At 37.0% G+C, this 25,790-nt stretch overlaps 1 protein-coding gene across 4 annotated transcripts in view; it reads right to left on the bottom strand.

The window, feature by feature from the left end:
• Positions 1–9,720: 9,720 nt before the first annotated feature.
• LOC139979541 (uncharacterized) overlaps positions 9,721–25,790 on the bottom strand; it is a 118,867-nt gene continuing 102,797 nt past the window's right edge. The window contains exons 12-17 of one of the 4 annotated variants that reach the window (XR_011797203.1): positions 24,009–24,188; positions 22,066–22,245; positions 20,724–20,916; positions 18,017–18,189; positions 10,715–14,310; positions 9,721–10,640 (exon numbers count right to left, since the gene is read on the bottom strand). Coding sequence is in view for 2 of the 4 variants with exons in the window: in XM_071990457.1 (XP_071846558.1) it covers positions 14,072–14,310; positions 18,017–18,189; positions 20,724–20,916; positions 22,066–22,245; positions 24,009–24,188 (965 nt within the window). In the remaining 2 variants the exon portion in view is untranslated. Of the gene's footprint in view, positions 14,311–18,016; positions 18,190–20,723; positions 20,917–22,065; positions 22,246–24,008; positions 24,189–25,790 lie in introns of all 4 variants that reach the window. The other 3 variants (XR_011797204.1, XM_071990457.1, XM_071990458.1) reach the window with 3 other exon arrangements.

The following is a 25,790-nucleotide window of genomic DNA, read 5'->3' as shown; positions in this document are numbered from 1 at the left end:
TTTGTTGTCCCTAAAAGTTTTTCGCTTTTCTTTTGTTCATCTGAAGTTGCAAACTGAGCGAAAAAAGTGCCATAAGAGGGCTCAAAGACGATAAATGTGTATCTTTTCTGGTAGTTCGCGACACGCTGATTACGAATCTGAAGTTTATTTTGGAATTGGGTACCAAACTGAGGTACTTTTTTAACTTTGAAAGACAAAACACCTATTTTTGGCGCAAATAGAAATAATATAGACAAAAAGCCTTTCCCGGTCAGATAATTACACGAAATTGGTGAATAACAAAGACAAGGGTGTCTTCTACTCCACGTCCTATTTAAATGTCGATGGGTGTTTCAGAGAGGACAAGCGAGGGGGCTGAAAAGAGGATGTTTTCCAAATTGTGCAGAGTCTTATAAAGAACACGTATTTCTATCTTGTACTCTGGGACCACGTATCTCCCGAACGGAAGCAGATATGGACCTGGGAGTTGCAGATTTGGGCTCCTGAGCATCGATTACACCCTGTTGCGTCATTTGGGCGAAATCGAGTTTGGGTCAATTTTTGGCAAAAATTACAAGGGATAGTTAATTTTTGGCAAAAATTGCAAGGGATAGTTACCCTTACGGATTTTTTAAAATCAGGTTTTTTGCCTCCCACGCACTCAAAATACATCCAATTCGAAAATAAATTTCAGATTCGTAATCAGCGTGTCGCAAACTACCAGAAAAGATACACATTTATCGCTTTTGCGACAAAAAGTTTTTTTCCCTCATAAACAAGGAAGAGCGAAAAACTTTTACGACGAACAAAGGATTAAAATCTTTTGTTGTCCCTAAAAGTTTTTCGCTTTTCTTTTGTTCATCTGAAGTTGCAAACTGAGCGAAAAAAGTGCCATAAGAGGGCTCAAAGACGATAAATGTGTATCTTTTCTGGTAGTTCGCGACACGCTGATTACGAATCTGAAGTTTATTTTGGAATTGGGTACCAAACTGAGGTACTTTTTTAACTTTGAAAGACAAAACACCTATTTTTGGCGCAAATAGTAATAATATAGACAAAAAGCCTTTCCCGGTCAGATAATTACACGAAATTGGTGAATAACAAAGACAAGGGTGTCTTCTACTCCACGTCCTATTTAAATGTCGATGGGTGTTTCAGAGAGGACAAGCGAGGGGGCTGAAAAGAGGATGTTTTCCAAATTGTGCACAGTCTTATAAAGAACACGTATTTCTATCTTGTACTCTAGGACCACGTATCTCCCGAACGGAAGCAGATATGGACCTGGGAGTTGCAGATTTGGGCTCCTGAGCATCGATTACACCCTGTTGCGTCATTTGGGCGAAATCGAGTTTGGGTCAATTTTTGGCAAAAATTGCAAGGGATAGTTAATTTTTGGCAAAAATTGCAAGGGATAGTTACCCTTACGGATTTTTTAAAATCAGGTTTTTTGCCTCCCACGCACTCAAAATACATCCAATTCGAAAATAAATTTCAGATTCGTAATCAGCGTGTCGCAAACTACCAGAAAAGATACACATTTATCGCTTTTGCGACAAAAAGTTTTTTTCCCTCATAAACAAGGAAGAGCGAAAAACTTTTACGACGAACAAAGGATTAAAATCTTTTGTTGTCCCTAAAAGTTTTTCGCTTTTCTTTTGTTCATCTGAAGTTGCAAACTGAGCGAAAAAAGTGCCATAAGAGGGCTCAAAGACGATAAATGTGTATCTTTTCTGGTAGTTCGCGACACGCTGATTACGAATCTGAAGTTTATTTTGGAATTGGGTACCAAACTGAGGTACTTTTTTAACTTTGAAAGACAAAACACCTATTTTTGGCGCAAATAGAAATAATATAGACAAAAAGCCTTTCCCGGTCAGATAATTACACGAAATTGGTGAATAACAAAGACAAGGGTGTCTTCTACTCCACGTCCTATTTAAATGTCGATGGGCGTTTCAGAGAGGACAAGCGAGGGGGCTGAAAAGAGGATGTTTTCCAAATTGTGCAGAGTCTTATAAAGAACACGTATTTCTATCTTGTACTCTACGACCACGTATCTCCCGAACGGAAGCAGATATGGACCTGGGAGTTGCAGATTTGGGCTCCTGAGCATCGATTACACCCTGTTGCGTCATTTGGGCGAAATCGAGTTTGGGTCAATTTTTGGCAAAAATTGCAAGGGATAGTTAATTTTTGGCAAAAATTGCAAGGGATAGTTACCCTTACGGATTTTTTAAAATCAGGTTTTTTGCCTCCCACGCACTCAAAATACATCCAATTCGAAAATAAATTTCAGATTCGTAATCAGCGTGTCGCAAACTACCAGAAAAGATACACATTTATCGCTTTTGCGACAAAAAGTTTTTTTCCCTCATAAACAAGGAAGAGCGAAAAACTTTTACGCCGAACAAAGGATTAAAATCTTTTGTTGTCCCTAAAAGTTTTTCGCTTTTCTTTTGTTCATCTGAAGTTGCAAACTGAGCGAAAAAAGTGCCATAAGAGGGCTCAAAGACGATAAATGTGTATCTTTTCTGGTAGTTCGCGACACGCTGATTACGAATCTGAAGTTTATTTTGGAATTGGGTACCAAACTGAGGTACTTTTTTAACTTTGAAAGACAAAACACCTATTTTTGGCGCAAATAGAAATAATATAGACAAAAAGCCTTTCCCGGTCAGATAATTACACGAAATTGGTGAATAACAAAGACAAGGGTGTCTTCTACTCCACGTCCTATTTAAATGTCGATGGGTGTTTCAGAGAGGACAAGCGAGGGGGCTGAAAAGAGGATGTTTTCCAAATTGTGCAGAGTCTTATAAAGAACACGTATTTCTATCTTGTACTCTGGGACCACGTATCTCCCGAACGGAAGCAGATATGGACCTGGGAGTTGCAGATTTGGGCTCCTGAGCATCGATTACACCCTGTTGCGTCATTTGGGCGAAATCGAGTTTGGGTCAATTTTTGGCAAAAATTACAAGGGATAGTTAATTTTTGGCAAAAATTGCAAGGGATAGTTACCCTTACGGATTTTTTAAAATCAGGTTTTTTGCCTCCCACGCACTCAAAATACATCCAATTCGAAAATAAATTTCAGATTCGTAATCAGCGTGTCGCAAACTACCAGAAAAGATACACATTTATCGCTTTTGCGACAAAAAGTTTTTTTCCCTCATAAACAAGGAAGAGCGAAAAACTTTTACGACGAACAAAGGATTAAAATCTTTTGTTGTCCCTAAAAGTTTTTCGCTTTTCTTTTGTTCATCTGAAGTTGCAAACTGAGCGAAAAAAGTGCCATAAGAGGGCTCAAAGACGATAAATGTGTATCTTTTCTGGTAGTTCGCGACACGCTGATTACGAATCTGAAGTTTATTTTGGAATTGGGTACCAAACTGAGGTACTTTTTTAACTTTGAAAGACAAAACACCTATTTTTGGCGCAAATAGAAATAATATAGACAAAAAGCCTTTCCCGGTCAGATAATTACACGAAATTGGTGAATAACAAAGACAAGGGTGTCTTCTACTCCACGTCCTATTTAAATGTCGATGGGCGTTTCAGAGAGGACAAGCGAGGGGGCTGAAAAGAGGATGTTTTCCAAATTGTGCAGAGTCTTATAAAGAACACGTATTTCTATCTTGTACTCTCGGACCACGTATCTCCCGAACGGAAGCAGATATGGACCTGGGAGTTGCAGATTTGGGCTCCTGAGCATCGATTACACCCTGTTGCGTCATTTGGGCGAAATCGAGTTTGGGTCAATTTTTGGCAAAAATTGCAAGGGATAGTTAATTTTTGGCAAAAATTGCAAGGGATAGTTACCCTTACGGATTTTTTAAAATCAGGTTTTTTGCCTCCCACGCACTCAAAATACATCCAATTCGAAAATAAATTTCAGATTCGTAATCAGCGTGTCGCAAACTACCAGAAAAGATACACATTTATCGCTTTTGCGACAAAAAGTTTTTTTCCCTCATAAACAAGGAAGAGCGAAAAACTTTTACGACGAACAAAGGATTAAAATCTTTTGTTGTCCCTAAAAGTTTTTCGCTTTTCTTTTGTTCATCTGAAGTTGCAAACTGAGCGAAAAAAGTGCCATAAGAGGGCTCAAAGACGATAAATGTGTATCTTTTCTGGTAGTTCGCGACACGCTGATTACGAATCTGAAGTTTATTTTGGAATTGGGTACCAAACTGAGGTACTTTTTTAACTTTGAAAGACAAAACACCTATTTTTGGCGCAAATAGAAATAATATAGACAAAAAGCCTTTCCCGGTCAGACAATTACACGAAATTGGTGTATAACAAAGACAAGGGTGTCTTCTACTCCACGTCCTATTTAAATGTCGATGGGCGTTTCAGAGAGGACAAGCGAGGGGGCTGAAAAGAGGATGTTTTCCAAATTGTGCAGAGTCTTATAAAGAACACGTATTTCTATCTTGTACTCTGGGACCACGTATCTCCCGAACGGAAGCAGATATGGACCTGGGAGTTGCAGATTTGGGCTCCTGAGCATCGATTACACCCTGTTGCGTCATTTGGGCGAAATCGAGTTTCGGTCAATTTTTGGCAAAAATTACAAGGGATAGTTAATTTTTGGCAAAAATTGCAAGGGATAGTTACCCTTACGGATTTTTTAAAATCAGGTTTTTTGCCTCCCACGCACTCAAAATACATCCAATTCGAAAATAAATTTCAGATTCGTAATCAGCGTGTCGCAAACTACCAGAAAAGAGACACATTTATCGCTTTTGCGACAAAAAGTTTTTTTCCCTCATAAACAAGGAAGAGCGAAAAACTTTTACGACGAACAAAGGATTAAAATCTTTTGTTGTCCCTAAAAGTTTTTCGCTTTTCTTTTGTTCATCTGAAGTTGCAAACTGAGCGAAAAAAGTGCCATAAGAGGGCTCAAAGACGATAAATGTGTATCTTTTCTGGTAGTTCGCGACACGCTGATTACGAATCTGAAGTTTATTTTGGAATTGGGTACCAAACTGAGGTACTTTTTTAACTTTGAAAGACAAAACACCTATTTTTGGCGCAAATAGAAATAATATAGACAAAAAGCCTTTCCCGGTCAGACAATTACACGAAATTGGTGTATAACAAAGACAAGGGTGTCTTCTACTCCACGTCCTATTTAAATGTCGATGGGCGTTTCAGAGAGGACAAGCGAGGGGGCTGAAAAGAGGATGTTTTCCAAATTGTGCAGAGTCTTATAAAGAACACGTATTTCTATCTTGTACTCTGGGACCACGTATCTCCCGAACGGAAGCAGATATGGACCTGGGAGTTGCAGATTTGGGCTCCTGAGCATCGATTACACCCTGTTGCGTCATTTGGGCGAAATCGAGTTTGGGTCAATTTTTGGCAAAAATTACAAGGGATAGTTAATTTTTGGCAAAAATTGCAAGGGATAGTTACCCTTACGGATTTTTTAAAATCAGGTTTTTTGCCTCCCACGCACTCAAAATACATCCAATTCGAAAATAAATTTCAGATTCGTAATCAGCGTGTCGCAAACTACCAGAAAAGATACACATTTATCGCTTTTGCGACAAAAAGTTTTTTTCCCTCATAAACAAGGAAGAGCGAAAAACTTTTACGACGAACAAAGGATTAAAATCTTTTGTTGTCCCTAAAAGTTTTTCGCTTTTCTTTTGTTCATCTGAAGTTGCAAACTGAGCGAAAAAAGTGCCATAAGAGGGCTCAAAGACGATAAATGTGTATCTTTTCTGGTAGTTCGCGACACGCTGATTACGAATCTGAAGTTTATTTTGGAATTGGGTACCAAACTGAGGTACTTTTTTAACTTTGAAAGACAAAACACCTATTTTTGGCGCAAATAGAAATAATATACACAAAAAGCCTTTCCCGGTCAGACAATTACACGAAATTGGTGTATAACAAAGACAAGGGTGTCTTCTACTCCACGTCCTATTTAAATGTCGATGGGCGTTTCAGAGAGGACAAGCGAGGGGGCTGAAAAGAGGATGTTTTCCAAATTGTGCACAGTCTTATAAAGAACACGTATTTCTATCTTGTACTCTGGGACCACGTATCTCCCGAACGGAAGCAGATATGGGCCTGGGAGTTGCAGATTTGGGCTCCTGAGCATCGATTACACCCTGTTACGTCATTTGGGCGAAATCGAGTTTGGGTCAATTTTTGGCAAAAATTACAAGGGATAGTTAATTTTTGGCAAAAATTGCAAGGGATAGTTACCCTTACGGATTTTTTAAAATCAGGTTTTTTGCCTCCCACGCACTCAAAATACATCCAATTCGAAAATAAATTTCAGATTCGTAATCAGCGTGTCGCAAACTACCAGAAAAGATACACATTTATCGCTTTTGCGACAAAAAGTTTTTTTCCCTCATAAACAAGGAAGAGCGAAAAACTTTTACGCCGAACAAAGGATTAAAATCTTTTGTTGTCCCTAAAAGTTTTTCGCTTTTCTTTTGTTCATCTGAAGTTGCAAACTGAGCGAAAAAAGTGCCATAAGAGGGCTCAAAGACGATAAATGTGTATCTTTTCTGGTAGTTCGCGACACGCTGATTACGAATCTGAAGTTTATTTTGGAATTGGGTACCAAACTGAGGTACTTTTTTAACTTTGAAAGACAAAACACCTATTTTTGGCGCAAATAGAAATAATATAGACAAAAAGCCTTTCCCGGTCAGACAATTACACGAAATTGGTGTATAACAAAGACAAGGGTGTCTTCTACTCCACGTCCTATTTAAATGTCGATGGGTGTTTCAGAGAGGACAAGCGAGGGGGCTGAAAAGAGGATGTTTTCCAAATTGTGCAGAGTCTTATAAAGAACACGTATTTCTATCTTGTACTCTGGGACCACGTATCTCCCGAACGGAAGCAGATATGGACCTGGGAGTTGCAGATTTGGGCTCCTGAGCATCGATTACACCCTGTTGCGTCATTTGGGCGAAATCGAGTTTCGGTCAATTTTTGGCAAAAATTACAAGGGATAGTTAATTTTTGGCAAAAATTGCAAGGGATAGTTACCCTTACGGATTTTTTAAAATCAGGTTTTTTGCCTCCCACGCACTCAAAATACATCCAATTCGAAAATAAATTTCAGATTCGTAATCAGCGTGTCGCAAACTACCAGAAAAGATACACATTTATCGCTTTTGCGACAAAAAGTTTTTTTCCCTCATAAACAAGGAAGAGCGAAAAACTTTTACGCCGAACAAAGGATTAAAATCTTTTGTTGTCCCTAAAAGTTTTTCGCTTTTCTTTTGTTCATCTGAAGTTGCAAACTGAGCGAAAAAAGTGCCATAAGAGGGCTCAAAGACGATAAATGTGTATCTTTTCTGGTAGTTCGCGACACGCTGATTACGAATCTGAAGTTTATTTTGGAATTGGGTACCAAACTGAGGTACTTTTTTTAACTTTGAAAGACAAAACACCTATTTTTGGCGCAAATAGAAATAATATAGACAAAAAGCCTTTCCCGGTCAGACAATTACACGAAATTGGTGTATAACAAAGACAAGGGTGTCTTCTACTCCACGTCCTATTTAAATGTCGATGGGTGTTTCAGAGAGGACAAGCGAGGGGGCTGAAAAGAGGATGTTTTCCAAATTGTGCAGAGTCTTATAAAGAACACGTATTTCTATCTTGTACTCTAGGACCACGTATCTCCCGAACGGAAGCAGATATGGGCCTGGGGGTTGCAGATTTGGGCTCCTGAGCATCGATTACACCCTGTTGCGTCATTTGGGCGAAATCGAGTTTCGGTCAATTTTTGGCAAAAATTACAAGGGATAGTTAATTTTTGGCAAAAATTGCAAGGGATAGTTACCCTTACGGATTTTTTAAAATCAGGTTTTTTGCCTCCCACGCACTCAAAATACATCCAATTCGAAAATAAATTTCAGATTCGTAATCAGCGTGTCGCAAACTACCAGAAAAGATACACATTTATCGCTTTTGCGACAAAAAGTTTTTTTCCCTCATAAACAAGGAAGAGCGAAAAACTTTTACGACGAACAAAGGATTAAAATCTTTTGTTGTCCCTAAAAGTTTTTCGCTTTTCTTTTGTTCATCTGAAGTTGCAAACTGAGCGAAAAAAGTGCCATAAGAGGGCTCAAAGACGATAAATGTGTATCTTTTCTGGTAGTTCGCGACACGCTGATTACGAATCTGAAGTTTATTTTGGAATTGGGTACCAAACTGAGGTACTTTTTTAACTTTGAAAGACAAAACACCTATTTTTGGCGCAAATAGAAATAATATAGACAAAAAGCCTTTCCCGGTCAGATAATTACACGAAATTGGTGAATAACAAAGACAAGGGTGTCTTCTACTCCACGTCCTATTTAAATGTCGATGGGTGTTTCAGAGAGGACAAGCGAGGGGGCTGAAAAGAGGATGTTTTCCAAATTGTGCAGAGTCTTATAAAGAACACGTATTTCTATCTTGTACTCTGGGACCACGTATCTCCCGAACGGAAGCAGATATGGACCTGGGAGTTGCAGATTTGGGCTCCTGAGCATCGATTACACCCTGTTGCGTCATTTGGGCGAAATCGAGTTTGGGTCAATTTTTGGCAAAAATTACAAGGGATAGTTAATTTTTGGCAAAAATTGCAAGGGATAGTTACCCTTACGGATTTTTTAAAATCAGGTTTTTTGCCTCCCACGCACTCAAAATACATCCAATTCGAAAATAAATTTCAGATTCGTAATCAGCGTGTCGCAAACTACCAGAAAAGATACACATTTATCGCTTTTGCGACATAAAGTTTTTTTCCCTCATAAACAAGGAAGAGCGAAAAACTTTTACGCCGAACAAAGGATTAAAATCTTTTGTTGTCCCTAAAAGTTTTTCGCTTTTCTTTTGTTCATCTGAAGTTGCAAACTGAGCGCAAAAAGTGCCATAAGAGGGCTCAAAGACGATAAATGTGTATCTTTTCTGGTAGTTCGCGACACGCTGATTACGAATCTGAAGTTTATTTTGGAATTGGGTACCAAACTGATGTACTTTTTTAACTTTGAAAGACAAAACACCTATTTTTGGCGCAAATAGAAATAATATAGACAAAAGCCTTTCCCGGTCAGACAATTACACGAAATTGGTGTATAACAAAGACAAGGGTGTCTTCTACTCCACGTCCTATTTAAATGTCGATGGGTGTTTCAGAGAGGACAAGCGAGGGGGCTGAAAAGAGGATGTTTTCCAAATTGTGCACAGTCTTATAAAGAACACGTATTTCTATCTTGTACTCTGGCACCACGTATCTCCCGAACGGGAGCAGATATGGACCTGGGAGTTGCAGATTTGGGCTCCTGAGCATCGATTACACCCTGTTACGTCATTTGGGCGAAATCGAGTTTGGGTCAATTTTTGGCAAAAATTGGAAGTGGTAGGTACCCTAACGGGCTTTTTTTTAAATCAGATTCATATTTTTCCAATATCGGCCACTTCATCGGGTAATTCCCACAAATTCCTACTTACACACTATAAAAATTCAAATGTTTGCAACCTTGTCTCCTTTATGTGCAAACCATTTCATATTTATTTTCTTTCCCCTTTGAAAGGAAAGATGTTAGCATCATAATTTGTATATAAATATTTGTTTGGTTTCTTAAATAATTCCATAATTTGTTTGTCTCTGCAGAGCTGCATTTTATTCATTACACGTTGACGACTAACAGAAACGAAATTATACAAAACAAAGGAAAGAAAAAGAAGAATACAGAAAAGGAAACAATGTTGGCATTGAGTTTTTTTTTCTTCATAATTGTCATTTAAATATTTCAAGCTAGAACGATACATTTGCCTTACTTTATATCAACAGAATAGCTCTGAAGAGACTTTCATGAGATGACATATGGTGATGACAGATGTGTTGCTTGCATTTCATAACACCTTTTGTTCAAAATTCATAAACTTTTAATAATAATAAATATTTACAACGGTTCTGTTTTTCTTTCAATAGCAGCCTCGCAAAATACTAGATTTTTCTACATAAGCAGTTAACAACTCTTTCAAAGTAAAAACAAGCCCAAAAAATAAAGAAAAGGGGAAAAGATGTTTATAGTTTTGATTGCATATATACAAAAAGCTGTACTCAGTTGCGACCGAATTAATGTGGCATTCCTCTCATCACCAAACCAAAACCAGCTCAGTACCCACCATATGAATCCTCCGACAATATATATCTTACAATATAATACTTACTACAAACAAAAAAGAAGGATAAATAAAAGTGGAAAATATAATTTACCAAAAGGATAAATGTGACTAAATAAATTTGTTAAGTAATGCACCAGATATAGTTGACAAAGGTTACCTCATATCATGAAGTCATCTTTTGATTTGCAATCTGTTTTTGTTTTGCTTTTAGTGGAATGCAAATAACACACTTAAAGACTGCATGAACATTTGAACAAATGAACTAAACATTATTGAGAGCTTGGAATAAGGTTATAGCAGATACCTTGAAAGTGTTTTTGGAATACATTTACGGGTGATTTTTGCAGCCTGTTAGACCGGATATGTCATAATCAAAACTAAGTGTTATCAATCATTATACATGTTGTTTTTCATTTTCAAGATATTCATCGATATTACATGGAAAATGTATGCTCCTGCATAGAAGTGTACACTTTTACTTGAGTGAAAGTGTACACCTTTACTTGAGTAAAAGTGTACACTTTTACTCGAGTGAAAGTGTAGTATTTTACTTGAGTGAAAGTGTATACACTTTTACTTGAGTGAAAGTGTACACTTTTACTTGAGTGAAAGTGTACACTTTTAATGGAGTGAAAGTGCACACTTTTAATGAAGTGAAAGTGTTCTAATTGCGAGTGTCCAGAATTACCCCTTTTTTTAAGGCGAGAACTCTTCTTCTTCCTACAGAGTGAAATCTTACAAATTTAGCACCGATTAAAACGAAAATGATCATCAAATTTATAACTACTTTTGCTTGAAGGTACTTTTTCGTTGAGAGTGAAATTCTCTCCGCAGAAGCAGTGGGCATCCTGTGCAGAAAAAAAGGGGGACTTCCAATCGACGGACAAGCATTTGAATGAAAGGCTAGTCACAATTTATATTAAATTTGATAAACTGGTAATAAGCAACTCTCTCACAAAATGCAAGAAACATCTTATGCCATTTGGAAGATATGATGGTATTAAATATGATCGACGATTTAGCGAATCTAAACATCACGACGGCGTGGTCGAGCAACTAGTTATTTGGTATAGTGACCGGTATCAAGATATTAATACCTCCTGTTAACATTTTTGAATCAAAACAATAACGTTAATTAACATGTGTAAGTTACTCACGTCACAAGTGACGTCATTGAAATCATTACAACGCTGTTATAGGGGAAACCTTTTCATTGAATAGGCAGGGTTATGCCCTGTCGTGTAAAGATTAATACCGTACGACACATGACTGTAGCTAAACAGATGAAACACGCACATACTGTGCCCATTTGAACTGCTTAAAAACCCATCATGGAATTGCTGGATATTTTTCTTCCTTTTTTTTTCATTTACACTCAGGGCTTCTAATAAAGGAAATAATCTTAATAACAAGCCCGTGGTTTTCGTTTCAATGTGCTAACCAATCTGTTTCTCCGGCAAACTTAACACTTATAATGTATACCGTGATGTTATACATGCATGTATAATTATTAAGTTTCTTTCTTCTGTTTTACTTCTTCATCTTCTTTTTCTATTTTTCATTTTAAAGAAGTTTATTTTATTTTATTTTAAATTTAACAACCAGACAAAAGGAAACACGCCTCAGTAAAGCAACACACCTTTAAACTTTGTTTACGTTCAACAACACGCGTAAAACCAAACGAAGATCATTTTCAAAAGAGGGCGCTATGTACTGAAGATAGGATCGCTTAGAGGACTTATATATATGCAATGGCGATGTAACTTCATTTATGTACAACTAATTAGTCGTATAGACGAGGAAGAGCGGAAAGAGTTGCACCGGTGCATAAAAAAATATGAAAGTGATCAAAACTATTTGTTTTTAGCCGATGACCCCCAACAACTACAACAGGAAACACTCAATGTGCGTGGTACGTGATATCATCAGACCCTCGATTTCGTAACATTTTTTGAAAAATATTTTATGTTAGTAGAGCGACGAAATGTGATATTGAGTGTGCATTTAGCAGCAAGTCTAACAATATTGTAAGACATTTTGTATTGATTTAGCTCATTTTAATATCATATTTCACATTACGAGCAAACATAATCAAGTTTTTTGAAGGCTAGTTTAATTCGCCGTGATGGTGGTACTCTGTCTGCTAACGGTGTAAACAGATACATCCCTATACAATATAGTGAATTGTTTGAAAGCGTCATGTTTTCGCGGGTGGTACTATAGCAGGTTTCAATTCTTTATGGTGACAAGAAAGTATTTGAAACGAAAAAGCAGTTTTGGTTTTCCTTGTCGGACCATTCATTTGTAATAAATACTGCAAGTAACTCAGACTTGAATTTGATTACGATTTAATGTCGTCACCGGTGACGTCACGATGCTTAAATCTAATTCTCTTAATCCGTAAGAAAAGGATAACAATCATGATATTTCTGAGTTTACTCGAGGATTGAGTTGATCCCTTTCTTTCTTCAGGATATGTGTGTTTACGACGATGTTTGCAGATTCATTGAATGAAATTCTTCGGTGTTAAAATCTGTTTCTGAGTGAAATCAACAAAAAAGTGCAAGCAGTGTTCCCATAAGTGCTCAACTTTACTTTAAAGCTCGGATGAATCGTCTCAACAATTCTCGCCATTTTCCTCCCAGTTTAAAATTCTGGCAGTGTTTTGCAAAAAACAAACTTTGAAAAAGAAATTGTCTCTTTGTGACCAAACTAACCACAACAAAAATAATAATAATACGAATTGCATAATTCAGCATGCTCTTTATCTATCTGTCTATAACTTCCAACTTTCGCTGCAGTTGATAAATGTTAATACAAAATATATTCGTCTGCAATTGGGTGGGAACGGTCAAAGGTCATAAACAGATTTCCTGTTTCTATGTTAATATGGTAGATCTCCGAGTGATGAATTGAGCTTATCTTTTCTCACGAAAAGTCCAAGAGTCACTGAAACGGGAAATTCGTGAGAACATTAACACTTCGCATATTATCTCAAGTAGTTCCTATTGGGACGAATGATTATTTTGTTTACTTATTTATTTATTTATTTCTCCTGTCTCAAAAGCAATTCTTTTTTTGTAACGTTTCGTAGCTATCAGGCTTCGTATTTGATATTAAAACCATATCTCAAAATTGTTGTAACGAAATGTAATATGATGATAACTGCAAAGCAAGGTGTTGAACATAAAAGAAAACAGATAGGGTTTGGGTACACGTAACAAGTAAATTAATTAACACTTTGATGATGATTACTGTGTATGTACTCTCTTCATTTCAATATAACCCAATCGAACAAATTTCACTCCATTCGATTGGACATAACGACCAATCTAACAAGATTGGCCACACCACTAGCGTTGGTTAAGTTCCATACGATTCACACAGACTCTGTAATGTTGTTATGGCGTAAACCTTTTCTTAAAAACTTGAAACCCTGGCTGCATTGTTGCGGTCCTCGTTTCTTAATGACACAGTGCCATTCATCACAGCTGGTAAATACATGAATATCCTTTCAACAAAGATTGCCACAACATTTGATCCATCATTAAGCGTTAAATATGGTTTATATTCAACGAAACATTTAATCCATTGTTGAGAAAAAGAAGCGTCATATCAGGGAAAGACCCGAAGGGTGGGAACCGTGGGGAGGAGGGGGGGGTCTTGACAACTTCAATCCAGTTTCTCATTTGGAGGGAAATTCCCCACCCATGACGACGAAGTCAATTCTAGAAGTGATTACAGTATGTTGTACCATATAAGTAGTTGAAGTTTTTGTACCGTCACAAATATTGTTTGCCTGTCGTTTGCATGACGTTTGCATGATGTTTGCACATGTGTCTTTTCTTCTGTGGGGGTGGGTTGGAGGTGGGGGAAGGGGTGGTGGGAGAAAAAGAGGGAGCTTGGTGCATTATGGAGCCATCTTTCATTAAATACTGTAATCGTCAAACCCAAAAGATGACAAGGATGAAAACTCGGAATCGTCATTCGTGACGCAGAAGGTCTGGAAGCCACTCCATATGCCGCAACCGTTGCAAAACCTCTGTGCTGATCCATCCATGACGTAACCTGCGTCACAATAATATGTGACCTCTGAACCCGCAGAGAAATTATCACCAAATCTGGCCCCGTGTTCAGGTTCACCTGGGTCCGGACAAGAGAACTCACCTGTTGATATAACCATGAAAAGTGTCTACATTATTACAACCGCAAACATGATGCAAAAACTGAGAGGTGGGGTGGTATAGGGAGGGAAAAAAACGGGACGGAAAGGGAGGTGGGCGATGGGGGGGGGGGGAGTGATACAGAGCAAGGGAAGCATGGAGAGAGTGACTTGTGCTGTTAAGAAACGAAAAATTGATAATGAGAAAGGATAAACAAAACATTAACGGTGGTACTTCCCTCATTATATATAGAGATGGGTTTAAACCGCATGATGAAGCATACAAAGCCTTAACGGGTACGGAATTGCCCGTTCAATCACAGACACCGACATAACAAGCAGTGATGTGATTGAATGCAACAATGTACAGAACATCGTCTTTTAAGCATTATATATCGCACATGAATTGTCTTGGCATGTTTCAAGGACGTGACTCACCACTTTTATAATTCTTTTTTAATTTTTTTTATTACAAGGTGAGTCCACTGAAAATGTATGTGTGACTGATATATAGCGCTTTTCAAGAGAAATTTATCACTGAAATTGTTACAGTTTGCACCAATACTGTGCCCATTAGGGACATACGACATTGACCCATGTAATTATACTGTATACCCTCTCTCCACCCTCCAGGAATGGTGTTAACATCATTACCCAAAATGTGTTTAGTTTTCCCCCTTTCCTCCTCCTCTGTATTGAAGTTTGGTTTCGTATTCACCTACAACTACCTATTTCCTGATACATATGCACTATAAGGTTCATTGTGAATGTATATTGCACATGTATTCGGCTGCACATCCCTATGAGTTAATTAATGTCGTATGTCCCTAAAGGGCAAAGTGTATTTTCATACTAGATTATAAGAATAACAAAGGAAGTAAAAGCGTGGGTAGTCGTGGTAATCTATCGGATTCTCATTAATGACATTTTCGAAGAACCATCATATAACCACTAAAAACAGAGCGTTTTCCCCTTTTTCATATTCTATTCCTGTCTCATAATGATTTACAGTATGTTTGAGTCCTTTGTTATCGCGAACTTATGTCAAAGCCAAGGACGATTGAGAAGGTTAATTTATTTTTGGACATGTAATATAATATCAGGATATGGCCTTTATAATCTATGCATCCTGGTGCACCATACCGTTATCCATATATGTTCATTATAGGCTCATAAACCTTTTGTATCGAGAGTAACATTTCAAGCAAGGAAATTCAATGTCACAGATGCTCATGGACAAAACCAATTGATTTTTTTTCAAAAATAAAGGGGACGAATTCTTGGAGCGGGACCAGAACAACACCCCACCCATGCCCATGAAAAGTTCTGGGCCCAACCTAAACTACAAGCGTTTATAAATGTATGCGGTTGCTTCACGTCAATTCGGTATACAGCAACGGTATAATGTCGATATCGAAAAATCATTCTCCCCCTCTCTCACCTAGCTCACCCCTTCAACAAATCCTGGTTCGGCCACTGATATGCTGTCACCACATAAATTGTCAAATTCAATGCATAAAAGCAATAAGGGGCACAGAATATAACGGTTGGTGGGGGAAGGGTGGAGGTGGTATACTCTTATCAACCCCTGTATGGAAGGGCTAGAGGTTTATGAAGGGTTTTATAAAGGAGGCGTGTCCCTGGGTCGTTGAAGCAAACTCCCATACAAAGAGTCTGTACGTGGGTCTTACCCATGTTAATACAAGATGTTCTCATACATCAAAGGCGAATTGGGAGACAGATTTAGACCACGGATTAGGTCTATAATTTGATGTGTACGCAAAGATTTGTTAACAAATAGTATACTCTTAAATTTAGAATAAAGTTGCTAAAGGGGGAATGTAGGCTAACAAGCGGAGGACTCAACCATTTTACCGCGACTAACGGTGAAAAGTGCCACCCCCTCCCCTCCCCACCAATGACACACGTCACTGCACGATACCAGTAGTAACATTCTTTTTTTGGAATAATAGACTCCGGTGTTATTACTATTTGTATTTGTGCAATACTTTGGAGATTTTAAATGTATACTTGCCAGAAAAATATCGGGCAAGCTCTAGAACTAGCTATATGTGAATTACTTTTAGTGTATTTTGCGAGTTAATCGATCTTAAAATACCATGTAAATGTATCTTTACATTCGCTTGAATGGCCTGGTCGAGTTTATTTTTTAAATCCAATATTGTGTTGAACGTGTATTTCATAATATATTATATGCTATATGAGAAGATGTCTGATGGCGACGAATAGTTAAGAACCGGAATAAATCATTCAATACTCATTTACCTTCATTTCGGGAAAATATTTAGGGGAATTTCTGTTGGGTTTCCCATTTTTTTTTTGATCAGTAATATTCAGAAGCCTTCGTTTTTAGTTCCTATCGAACGCAGGACAACACTTGAACTTTCATGACACGATTTGATTTAATGTTTAATGTTTTTTCACTTGGAAATAATCTGATCACGGGCTACTTCCATAATCGGATGCACTTCGAGGGAGGCGAGCAACCTAAGCAGGTGTGCAGTCGTGTTTTCCAGCGGTCACTTACCTCTTTTTATTGCACAAAATATTAGCATTTTGTGAGGAGACAATATAAATTCTCAATTGACCGAAATAAACACATCCCTCTCATTCGCGAGGCATGGGGCATATTGCGTTATGACTCTACACAGACATATCACAGTAATAGCTTGACAATTTTGAACTGAACATTTATTTGAATAATTTCCTCTTTTAATGGTTTTGACTTCTTGATAATTACTTTAACTGATGTTCAGATATAAACACAAAATGTATGCAAATGGATTGTAATAAGTAGTACGTTATATGAACTTTTTCACTCGCAGCCCCGTGATTCCTTGAGTAAAATGACTGAAAAGTAAAAGAACGTGGTCTGTCTCTACACAACTAGGTCTGCAAAAATCAAGGGGACTTTATCAAAACTTCCATACATGTATTATTAATAACGTACAGTAGCATATTCCTTTGAAATTCCTGTTGTTTGTCAATAATTGTGTTCACAATGCTGCTTCTGGTTACCCTAAGAACCTTATAATTGTTTCTCGCCCGGCTTCCCTGTTACATATTGTACCACAGGTACGCAGCAGAATTGGTACTATAGCCTTCTCGGCCTTTTGGCAAAGATCATGTGTAGTATCTGTTCCCTTTCGAGGGGAATGGTGATACACACCCGACGATGATCACACAGTCACAGTCCCGATGCAAGGGGACTGGGGTTGAGAGCGGATCAGTCGTTCGGTCGTTTGGTTTTCATGCCCAGGTTCTTCCTTGGGTGACTTTTCTTAAAAAAGTACTAGAGCTTCTCCCTATTGTGGGCCGAAAGCTTTGAACGCTGTGCCTATCCCTATCCGCATGATCGATAGCATTGACAGGTTCAAAGGTCATCATTAGTAACACGTGTGTAAAGACTTCTGAATGGGAGATTCGGAAGAATTTGGAGACTTGAAAAGTGACCTTAGAGAGGGTAATTGAGGGCGCAGTGCATGAATGCTACAAGTTCTTAGACTACGGTAGATCGTAGTTCGTATGTTTAGGCGACAGCTTAGTGAGGAGTGATGTAAATGTAAGGTTTAGTCTACATGGAAGGTTGTGCTAATAACAACTTTTAATGTCTTGTGTGTGTCGTCAATGCTAAAGAACTATAGATTAAAAGTTACGGTTTCGGTAAATATAACAAAATATATTACTCACCATGAATGGTTATATTAATTTCTTTGACGTCAGAGGTGACGTGGAAATTTTTAGATTTCCCATTGCAACGGTGTTCCAGAGTAAATTTACTACCTTGCCTGACAACGATTAACCCTTGACCTTGATCATCGGTTAGAACTTGCTCAGAGTACACAGAGTCCAAACCATGTAACCTGTGCGTCATCAGAGAGAGGGGGAAAAAATATATGTTTCATTCCATTTGGTTGCTTGATTGTTTGGACTCTGTTTGAATTACATAGCTATATGAGTTAATATTAAATATATGCACCATAACCTATGTGTGAAGGCAAGTGTTCATACGAAGTCGAGTACAGTTTAAGTAGAACCTACACAGATAGCTAAAGGGAATCAAAACAATGAAGAAAGGGTTGTGCCATCACATACAGCTTTACAACAGCATATACTAAGAAATGACAAATGTAACAGATGCAACATAGCTCATTTGTATTTCAAGTATTTACCGATATGTATTTAGTTGAATATTTTTTAAGGATGACTTCAGGACCCAAATTATTTTCAATATAACTCAGTTTGTTACAAAATTAAAAAAAAACCCACTGCTATAAATCAAGGTTGTATCTCTAAAAAAACAGTCATACAGCCATACAATCTAGGACACAAACCATTAGGTTTGTTCCTCAGATGCAACCAAACATCAGTGAATAAATCGAAGACTTTCATGGCCTAAAATAACATGTTTATAACATGTTTATAATGTGGTACAAAAATGTCAAGGACAATTAATGTTGAACTTTATCCAAGAATAATTTGTTGTTTAATATTAAGTTAGAAGAACATGGTTTGATTGAGTTTTTATAATTTGTTAAACAACAGTTTAACATTAAAATTAAAGCCCTCATTGAGAAGCCATCAATTTATATAGATATTTATAGATGTATATATATATATATATATATATATATATATATATCTATATATATATATAGTGTATATATATAATATAATATATGTATAATTATATATATATATATAATATATGTATATATATATAAATTATTATAGATATATTATACATATATTATTATACATATATTATTATAAATATATTATATATATATATATTGCAAAGAGATAAGTGATATTGCCTCCAAAAATATCACATTTGAGAGAGCTAAAACCCTTTGAAGAACATGTACTGGAAGTACAAGTATATTGTATATATAAATATATGTAATTTATAGGACTAATCGGAAACATTTAGGATGGACATTTTCACGCAATACCGATATTTGTGGGGGTGTGAAGGTAAAAAAATCACTGACCTCTATAATTTATACTTCCTAAATATCAATACAATTTATTGGAGGTCCCATTGAAACCGTGGGTTATAAAGAAAGACATTACTGAAGCGCTTTGTTTTTTCTTTTCCTTTTATCAATTCTAAACAGAGAACTCATACGAGAAACCGAATTAGTGAATGGCATGGATACAGCGTCAAATCAATATCCGAGCCATTATATTATTAATGCTCTTTAATGGTCAAAGTAATAGGTGAGGGTCAATTATTACACCTGACTAACCTCTTTTTTTTAAGTTCTGTTGTAGTAGCCTCTTTTTAGATAAAAAAAAATTTCACGATTTTATCATTTTTTGCTATTGGATATGCAAAAATCAATATTGTGGTCGATGACACCACCCGAAGGTCAAACAATTTTTCCAGACGATATGTAATTGCAGCTGAATGATCCGATTTTGTTTTTCTTTGTATTTCTTTGTTTTCGGTTATACTTGTGACATACAATCATGTATTTTTCACAGGTGCTCAAGTTTACTGGTGATTTGTAACATCGATTATTACCTGTATATTCAAGTGGTGACTTTAATACCCGGTCAAGTACTTCTGTTTCTCTCATTTAGGTGATTCACTGAGTTGGAATCATTTCTGTTCAACCATTTTCTCTAAGGACAGCCATACCTTAATGGCCTAACCATATATAAACCTAATAAAGAACTAATTCTTAAATGGGTGACTCCACGTTCAAGTTCGATTAAAGACGATGATTTCTTTATCAAACGTGTTTTATTGATATGGCATAGTCATACTAATAGCAATATGATATGGAAAAATGAGTACGGTTCACATGTTCACATTTTGGTTTCGATATTCAAGATGTTCAAGTTTAATGTACATATATATGTCTGTTAGTTAAGCATGTGGAATGCACATTTATGCACGATTGGTGACCTTCAGTGGTTACTTGACTGCGATATCTGTCCCTTCTTTGATAACGAAATGGCATAATTTATTGAGCAGCTTTCTTAAGTTCGGTCGGCATATTTTTCCAGTTTGACCATTTCACAGATTATCAAACTGAAGGCATTTTGCCTAGATTTTATTCCTCAATGAATATTCATGAGTAAGTAACTAAAATCGCTCGATTCAATCCTCAACACGTTGTGGCCTCCGGACACTTTTGATAGTGTGTAGCATCATAAGTAGAGATTTAGGAACTGAGTGGAAATATCAAAATATTGGACTTTTAATTCACTTTTGAAATTAAAATCGGGTCACTTAAGATATGAGGACATGCGTTTACTTAAATGAAGAACAAGTAATATCAGCACATGTGAAAACTCATCTTCCATATATCCACGTATCTCGATGAAGCTGAAAAAATGGAGTAATCGTCATATTTACTATCTTAAACGTTCACACAGTACTTACCACAGTGGGACATGCGGGACCCGTTTACTACACTCATCATCTGAACATGTATAAACTGGTATTTCTTTCAAATTCTGAGCGAGACTCCCCGCGGCTATCCACCCTAGATTTCTTGTTTCGAAAACAAAAATCAAACGGCTTGGGTCCCCTGGAAGACTCCGTATATCACCGACGCCTGCGTAGCTCCAGAGTCCTGTTGGGTAGAAATCATAGCAGATATGTGTGGTTGGTAACATAACTATAACAGAATTACAAGAAACACAGACACCTTGACACACTATAATATATATACATTGCTATTTGTTTGTATGGTTGTTGAATGTTTCACTGAATTTGGAACTCGTCTGGCCGACATAGTTACCGTTCTCACATACATACAACATCAGAGATACACCAACGATAGAGTTGTTACAATTAAGGAGAGGGGAGAGTGAATGCGATAACTGGTGTGGGGAGGGGGAAACCTGGTGCGTGATATCAAAAAAAAAAAGAAGAAACAATTTAAATTTGACATCTGGGTTTTTCTCAAGTATGCTTACCTTTGGGCGTCTTGTCAGGGAGTTGTAGTGGAGCGGGGGAGAGGGGATGGGGTGGGGAACGTGAGCAGGGATTTAAAGGTTAGGGGTTGTCGGCTATAGCCAATAAAGGACGTTCTTTAGAAAAAAGATCCTGCATGGAAAAATCTGCCATGAAGATGTCAAAATCATAACATGTATATTTTTATTTGTTCTAGTAACAACATGGACTTCATGTCCTATAATTGTCCCTTTGAGTTTGTACCTCCTTCTAATTCGTTTGACATAAAACTGCACTGTTGAAAAGGATTTGAATTCCTCGATGATTTTAGTTTTTGAACTAATGTCGAAAATTGAAGAATATGAAACAATATATGGATGGGGAGGATACTTGTTCACATTTCGTGAGAGACCGTGGTTAACTATATAAGACATTTATTGTCGAAAGGAGGTTTATGTGTTTAAAGAATTATGTTACTTCTCTCCTCGTCCTCGTTCACGAGTTTACCATAAGAAACTGAACAAGTCGACTTGAGCAAGTCGACAGAACAAGTCGACTTAAGCAAGTCGACATATTTCCACCCTTCTTATACCGTAACAACCATCGAACCTCACAGCGAGTTAAGTATGATTGGGGCGAAATTACTTATAATGCAAAAATAGTATTATTACATATGAGATCATACACATTAAACAAACATTTTACCTTTCCACACGATCAGTTCAATTGACAATTGATGCACAAGCTAACACATTCGAACAATACTAGAATAACGATAACAAAACCTGGACATTCTCCGGGAAGCCCGGTTGAATTTTTGCAGTACCTTGTACTTCGTTATATCTCCAAGCTGACATTTCGTCGCCATGACTCAATCTTCTACTTTCATATTTCGATAGAGGGATTTCGATCGTAACCGGACGTAACAATCTGTCTCTTAAATCACCCTCCTCATCTTCTAACGAGATGTAAGCTAAAGCCACCGCATCCAAGGGGGACTTTTTCACTGCATTGGAACAAAAACAATCACAATTAGAAGCTCAAATAATTCGAGGAAAAAACAAAATCACGTTACTCACCTTCTTAAGTTTGCACGAATCGTATATAATTTGACTGACTATTCTGTTTTGCAAATCGATTACTTTCAAACATTATCTTGACCTTGCCGCGGCATTATTGGAGAATTTTAATATCGTCTTTAGCTCATTAAACATATGTAATGCATGCCAACCTCAACGAGTTTACTACATTATTAGCTATATAGCCGTTAAATACCAACAATGTCATTTACAACCTCACAGAGAATAGAACCAAATATATAATTTCATTCGGCCATAAGGAAGTCACATACAATAACTTTCTAAATTGTAAATATGCCAAAGTTGAGTTAAAATAATTAATTGGAAGCCACCTGACGTGTAAATTGTATTCCATAAGGCCTCGCGGGTTTCTTCCACATTTGTGGTCGCATAAGCTTCGTAAAAATAACTGCTGGTTATTAGAATTATTATTATTATTACTATTACTATAGTGGACTATAAAGACTGTCGGGATGCTAATGAGCATCGGCATTGGCCCAAAAATTTGCTAGAAGGTTTCAAACGAATTATTTTAGAGGCTCTGGTCGTCCAAATTATCTCCAGCAAGTAAAGTACACATAAGGAAGCCTATGCAGCGTCCTGTAAAGCTTATTATATTGATCCGTGTCGTTTTGGAAAATGTTAAACATGAAAACATTAAATAGCCACAAAAAAAAACGACCGCCACGTACGCGCGCCAGAAAGAAGGGGAAGAAGAAGAAAAACAAGAAATGGTCATATTAACAAGCAATAAAATGGCGGATTGATTTTTGCCATTTTGCATTCCAACTTGAAGCAAATATAATAATATATGGCAGTCACAGAAAACAGTGCAAGAAGATGCAAATACATGATATGGCAAGCGAACTGGCATAATGCATATTCATAAATGATAAGACGCGGTTAGCTTGATCTGACAGAGTAATATTCTTTTGTATGATTTGAGTTTTTTTTTTCAATAAGCTGTAGAGGCAAATTTGTGATTACATTTTGGTTCCAGAAAGCAAACACGATGCATTTTCAATATAGAATCAGTTAGAAATGGCTTTTGATGTTTGAACGCAAGAAAAAGAACAGAAGAAGGGGTGGGGTGTGTGGAGGTGGGGCGGTTAGTTGGAGAGTAGGTATTAAAAGAAATAGTCCAATCATGTATTCTCTATATGTATCATTATATGGGAAGTGGTTATGGCAATCACAAAACGTTCTATTCTGTGAATAGAATATTGGTAAATTTGTCATTGGATATAAGATTTCACGTCATGTCATGAGAGGTGTGGTGGTCTTGCGGGGGGGGGGGGGCGGGGGAATTGCTAATTTGCCAAGATGTTTCTCACACACTTGAATCCATATATTAAACTGTTAAAATAGGAACTATGAATACAGATTTAAGTGTTTTTCCCCCCAACCTATACGAAGGACATGGTTCGAGTTTAATGATGATGATGACGGGATGGGCCACCAAACGTCGGATCCTGGTAACCCATCACTGATTAGGGCAAGTATATGGCAGTTTCTCCCCCCCCCCCCCCCACCCAAAAAAAATGGTGGCAATATGTACGATACATTATACTTTATAACTATATACATGACAATTATATGCAATAGTAACATGGTAAAGTAGACCTTATGTCAAAGTCAGGGCGAGAATGTAAGGAGAAGGCACAGAGAGAAAAAGAAGAAAAAAAATCACTTGTGGGGCTAGGAGGGTTGGTATCCACCAGAATATTGGTTCGCTGATCATCAGTTTCGATATCATCTGGAGGTAGACGTCTGGGGGACGAGTTCCTGTTGTTCTTTTTGTTCTTCTTGCCGTCGCGAATTCTACCATTTTGTCGAAGTTGTTGAGATTCTGCCAAACCGCCAAGTTCACCTATAAAGATAAAATGTGTGAGGAAGAGGGAGAGAGAGGTGGAGAGAGAGAGAAAAAGAAGAGGGAACGCTTTATATTTGAGGCTTGCAGGAGCTTTACTGTAATTATTGTATTACCGTGCACGTCAATAAGGTTTGTAGAGAAGTAATCGGCCCAGCTCACCAACTTAATGCAAATGTGAAATCAAAATTGATAACGCTAATTGAGGTCAATGAACAAGACAAGATACGTTACAATTTTTGAAACCATCATTTTTAGTGTGAACTTTAGAAATGGTTTGGTCTAAATTACACGGCACTAAAACAGAGAAGATTATTATTGTTTTTAATTGAAGGTATTGTTTTAAGGATTCCTATGGTTTACATATAGTCTGAAAACAAGCAGCCCACCGTATGAGGGGCACGATGAAACCAGAAATGTTATTGCAGATGAAGGTAGAGGGGTGGGGTGGTCTGGCCCTGGGGTGTTGATGGGGTATTCTCAGAAATGAGGCTGACAAGGAGTAATATATTACCAACTAATCCGATTGGCGAAGGACCCCTCAAAAAGCTTAAATCGAGCCCCTATTTCCAAATGAAGAAACCACATTCATTAAATTATTACTAAGCTTGTTTCAAAAAACACTCTATAAATCGGTGAACTGTTGCTCTATTTTAAGGGAAGGGCGTGGATATGATAGGAGGGGGTTGCTGAAAAAGCTTTAAAAAAATGGTGTCGGTTTCAATGTATTCTTCTTTGACACCAATGACTGTTTTTCTTCTATTTTTTTAAAAACTTTAATGAAGAAAATATCGAATTACAATAGATACTACCCAGCGAGCTGTCCGCGCTGATTGCACGATAGGTTATGGTTAGGACAGCGTGTTTCTTTTAATATTTTAAGCAGCATTTTTCAGTATGTTTTTATTTTACCATTCTCAGTGAATGGATACATGCAAGCCGTGCTATAAAACTTTATATCTGTAACATTTTGAAATGGAGTTACGCTGTTTAGAAATAGCAGGGAAACAGAAAACTATAACAACACTACAAACATGCATGCTTCGAGGCTTTCAGACATGCTATTGATATATAGTGAATTATTTCTAAAGAAATAGCTATGATTTCTGTTTCTATTGGATGGGTATTTGTACATTCTAAAAATGCGATAAATTGTTAGTCATCGACACACCACATGGAATTTGAATTAATCAACCGCAAACCAAAAATGAAAGCAAAATGGTTAAACATATAGAGATAAGTTAAATAACATTTTCTCAGGGGGGGGGGGCCTTAGCGAAATGGTTTTCCTTAGTCATGATTTATAAGGTACTTCTGAAATTGCTATTTGTTTTTAATTATTAGTTTGTTTTAATTTAAATTTAGTTTTTTAGTTTTGGTTTTAATTTAGTAATTTAATTTTAATTATTAGTTATTTTTAATTATTTAATTATTAGAAAAGTTCTTTTTCTACTGACTTTAATCTACAAATTTTACCAACAGTGGCGACCACAATGAATTCATTATTATTGTTATTGTTATTATTATTATAATTATTTATAGCATATCAAACCACACTCATCATCTTCATTTATATTATTATCATTTCGTTGTTCTGATTCG

The sequence above is a fragment of the Apostichopus japonicus genome, chromosome 14, assembly GCF_037975245.1.
Source record: "Apostichopus japonicus isolate 1M-3 chromosome 14, ASM3797524v1, whole genome shotgun sequence".
NCBI classification, from domain to species: domain Eukaryota; kingdom Metazoa; phylum Echinodermata; class Holothuroidea; order Aspidochirotida; family Stichopodidae; genus Apostichopus; species Apostichopus japonicus.
This window is presented reverse-complemented; position numbering and strand designations above follow the sequence as displayed.